This window comes from Abramis brama (genome assembly GCF_963993115.1).
Source record: "Abramis brama genome assembly, chromosome: 13".
Lineage (NCBI taxonomy): Eukaryota > Metazoa > Chordata > Actinopteri > Cypriniformes > Leuciscidae > Abramis > Abramis brama.
This window is the reverse complement of record NC_139975.1, coordinates 37,068,280-37,072,502: the sequence shown is the minus strand read 5'-3', so window position 1 is coordinate 37,072,502 and position 4,223 is coordinate 37,068,280. Positions and strand designations below refer to the sequence as shown.

At 41.0% G+C, this 4,223-nt stretch overlaps 1 protein-coding gene across 1 annotated transcript in view; it reads left to right on the top strand.

The window, feature by feature from the left end:
- Positions 1 to 372: 372 nt before the first annotated feature.
- mgat4b (alpha-1,3-mannosyl-glycoprotein 4-beta-N-acetylglucosaminyltransferase B) overlaps positions 373 to 4,223 on the top strand; it is a gene marked incomplete at its 5' end in the record, with an annotated part of 79,237 nt that continues 75,386 nt past the window's right edge. Inside the window, one exon of the mRNA XM_084133883.1 lies at positions 373 to 453. Coding sequence (XP_083990009.1) covers positions 373 to 453 — 81 coding nt within the window. The remainder of the gene's footprint in view (positions 454 to 4,223) is intronic.

Genomic DNA, 4,223 nt, shown 5'->3' with positions numbered 1-4,223 from the left:
GTATCAGTGGATCTCTTCACTGGATCTCCAGCTGTAGTAACGGTATCAGTGGATCTCTTCACTGGATCTCCAGCTGTAGTAACAGTATCAGTGGATCTCTTCACTGGATCTCCAGCTATAGTAACGGTGGTTCTTAGTCCTGCTTTCAGTTGGTTTGCCATTTGATGCTGGGAAATGTTGTGGAAACCTATAGCATATTTTGGTCGCACCGGCAAGAAAAGTGGTGGTAAAATGTGAGGATTTGGTCTCAGTCTGGAGCCTGTACAGAACTCATGTGTCTATAGTGGATGGAGGCTTTCAAAACACTCTTGACTCAAAGTTTCCGTGTGATTTCCTCTGCCTGAAAGCTCATTCATACGTGTGCGGGAGCGAATGAATGAGGCGTATTCAGTTTCTCCTGGTCTGAAGCTGTTTAACAGGAGTTTTAGAGTGGAGGTTTCTCTCCGTGCTTCAGTGAGAGAGAGAGACAATAGAGTCCAGCTAATGACCAGAGAGAGAGAGAGAGACAGTCACACACAGCTGGTGAGGCTCCATCATTCAGACATGAGACTGAATCATCTCTGTCAAGAACATGCGCAGGTCATATTCAGCCACACAATCAGAAGAAGGGCTTATTATTACTGTAGTGCAAAACATGACATCAGTGAAAATAAAGTACAGTTCATCTATCATTCATTGGGTCACTCACACACACACACACACACACACACACACACACACACACACACACATTCCATCACGTATCGTATAGTCTGGTTCATTACAGTCAGATGTGATGGAATATAATGATGTCCAAGTGCGTTGTTTAGTTTTTAATTAATCCATCTATTTTCACATGGGTTTTCATATTCATGATTATTAGAGTGTAGAGGTTGAATCAGGATAGACAGATATTATTGATTTGACCATCAGTAATCAGCCAATGCTTCAGGAGATCAACGAGAACACAGTCAGTCACAGTGAGTGTGTGTGTGTGAGCATTATTGTATTTGTGGGAGTGTAAGTGAGTGCATGTGAGCGAGTGAGTGAGAGAGTGAGAGACTGTGTGAGAGTGTGTGTGTGTGCGTGTGTGTGTGTGTGTGAGCGTTAGTGTATTTGTGAGTGTGTGTGAGTGAGTGAGAGAGTGTGTGAGCATGTGTGTTAATGTATTTGTGAGTGTGTCTGAGTGAGTGAGTGAGTGAGTGTGTGTGTGTGTGTGTGTGAGCGTTAGTGTATTTGTGAGTGTGTGTGAGTGAGTGAGAGAGTGTTTGAGTGTGTGAGCATGTGTGTTAATGTATTTGTGAGTGTGTGTGGGAGTGTGTGTGTGTGTGTGAGTTTGTGTGTGTGTGTGTGTGTGTGTGTGTGTGTGTGTGTGTGTGTGTGTGTGTGTGTGTGTGTGTGTGAGCGTTAGTGTATTTGTGAGTGTGTGTGAGTGAGTGAGAGAGTGTTTGAGTGTGTGAGCATGTGTTAATGTGTGTGTGGGAGTGTGTGTGGGAGTGTGTGTGGGAGTGTGAGTGAGTATGTGTGAGTGTGTGTGTGGGAGTGTGAGTGAGTGTGTGTGAGCGTGTGTGTGTGTGTGTGAGTGTGTACTTGTACAACTATCTTTGTGAGTTTTAGACTATCAGAGTGAGAGAGAGAGTAAAGTGAGGATATTTCAGCCGGTCTTCAGTCTCTGAGAGCCTCTAAAGGCCTGTCTGAGGGTCAAGAGCTGGTTTAGGGGTCAGGTTATAAGTAGGTTAAGGGCAGGGTTGGGGTCAGGGGTCAGGTTAGGCAGTAGTTATGATGGGTTAGGGTTAGGGCAGGGAGCTACACATAAACTCTCCTGGGACTTTATTTGGCTCCAGACTCAAGAGTGTTAAAGTGTTAAAATATGAGCGTTAAATGAACGCTGAAGCAGTGTTAAGTGATTAATTGAGTGATGATTGGCCAGTATTGAAGACACCTGATGTTAACGAGCAGAATCAGCAAAGGAGAACATCTGAATGTGTGTCCCTGTATAAGGACAGTGCTGCTATAATCAATAAAGTAAACCTAAATGTAGAGATTAGGCTCTAGTGAGTTCAGTGATTCAGGTCAAATGATGATTATGTCAAAACACAACCAACACCATCAGATCACCTTTTCTTTGTGTTCATCTGGCTGTTATAACTCTGTTTCAGCAGCCAAAATAAATCTAAAATTGAAGGGACCATAGCCTGACTAAGACAAACACCGATCACCATAATGACGACTTAAACATTGTGATTTTCTCCTTTGGTGATTCTGCTGGAGTTTTTGCTGTGTTGAGATAGCATTGTGTCGATGAATGTTCTCACAATGATAGTGTGTGTGTGTGTGTGTGTGCGTGTGTGTGTGTGTGTCAGGAAAGCCACTGTAACTATCATGTTTTTGCAGTCGTGTGTGTACATGCCTGTGGACAAGTGAACACACACTGACTGTCAGAGTTATCTGTGAAGCCTGTTGTGTGTGTGACATCACTCTGTCCGCTCTTCTGTGTGTGTGTGTGTCCTCAGTCTCCTGTTTCACTCCACCAGAGAGTCAGACACAGATGAAGAGGCACACACACACACACCGCCTCATGTGAGCCCCGGTCTGGCCCAGGGGAGCGAGCCGCTGGTGTGACCCAGCACTGGATCCTCCTCCTGGGGAAGCTCAGCGATCTCCCCTGCTCCGGCTGGAGCTCTCGGGTTCAGGAGTGAAACTGATCTCAGTGCTTTAGTCAAAGTCAAAGTCAAGTCAATACTGTACAGGCTCTGTGCAAAATCACTTCAGCTACCAGCCTGTATTGTGATTAGGCATGCACCGAAACCGAAAAAAAAAAAAATAGATTAATTTATTTGTCGAAAACCGAAACCGAAAATTACTTTAAAAATAAAAAAAATAAAAATTATTATTCATTTCTTATTTTATTCCTTTTTTGTATAATTGTATTTGTATTAGACTTTTTATTTAATTAAAGAATTTTACTGAATCTGAAAAAAAATACAAGCCGATAAAATAACCACACTTTTGTTTAAAGTAAGTAACACAAAAAAAATGGACAAAAATAGGCCCATATTAATTAATATTATTAGAGCATGTGAGCAGATAACAGTGATCAGAGAACGAGAGGGTTGCGTCATTTTACCAGTGTTGTCCAGTACTGCTATACACGCCCTACACACACCATGATACTGCACAGTATAGGGCTATCGCAAACAGAAACAAGACCAGAGAACATGTGCAGCTCAAACACGGAGCGGAACATTTTCAGCACAACACACACACACACGTACACACACACACACATACACATATATATATATATATATATATATATATATATATATATATATATATATATATATATATATATATATATATACACACACACACACACACACACATCGGAACACTGATCGGTCGTTGTGCATCTTCGGAAGCGTCGAGGTTCGCTAAACGTGCTGTGCCAGAGTGAAACCTGATATGGCGAAACTCAAAATGCCATTTTCGCCTGATAATTTCCGGCGGCCGAAATGTCGGTGCATGTCTAATTGGATACATGTTAGAATTGGCATGTTGCGTACAATTTTTGGAAGCAAGTAGTATGTGTACCATGCAGAGATGCACCAATATGAAATTTGGGCCGATACTGATAACCAATAATTCTTATTTGAAAGCCGATAACCGATATATTGGCCGATAAATCTAAATAGAGCCTGATTACAAAAACAAAACTCTCACCATTAAAAGCCTTGTCCTAAACACACAATTATATATAATGTTCTCAATAATATAATAGTACATATTAATAGTAATATAGTATAATTTTATGTGGTCTGTATGACAGACTTGCGCTGCTCGTGTTGTACTGAACCGTATTTTCCTTTTTATGAAGTGATTCCAGTCATATTTGAAGGTGAACATCTGAAGTGTCTCAGCTGAAGGAAATAATCCATTATTTATCAGCTTTAATATATCGGCCACATTTTCTTATCGGGCCGAATAACGATAACATCAAAAATGAACATATATCGTCCGATACCGATATGGTGGCTGATATATCGTGCATCCCTAGTACATGTTTTATTGTTAATAAACAACGGTGCTAAAAATTACCTTTATCTAAAAAATACAAATTTTTATATTTAATTACAATCATTTGAGTACGTTTTAGATTTAACTCACTTCATGGGATAATTTCGTCCTGAAAGTATACCGGTAGTTGAGTAAACTGAGGAAATGAGGCCGATAATCGAGACGTC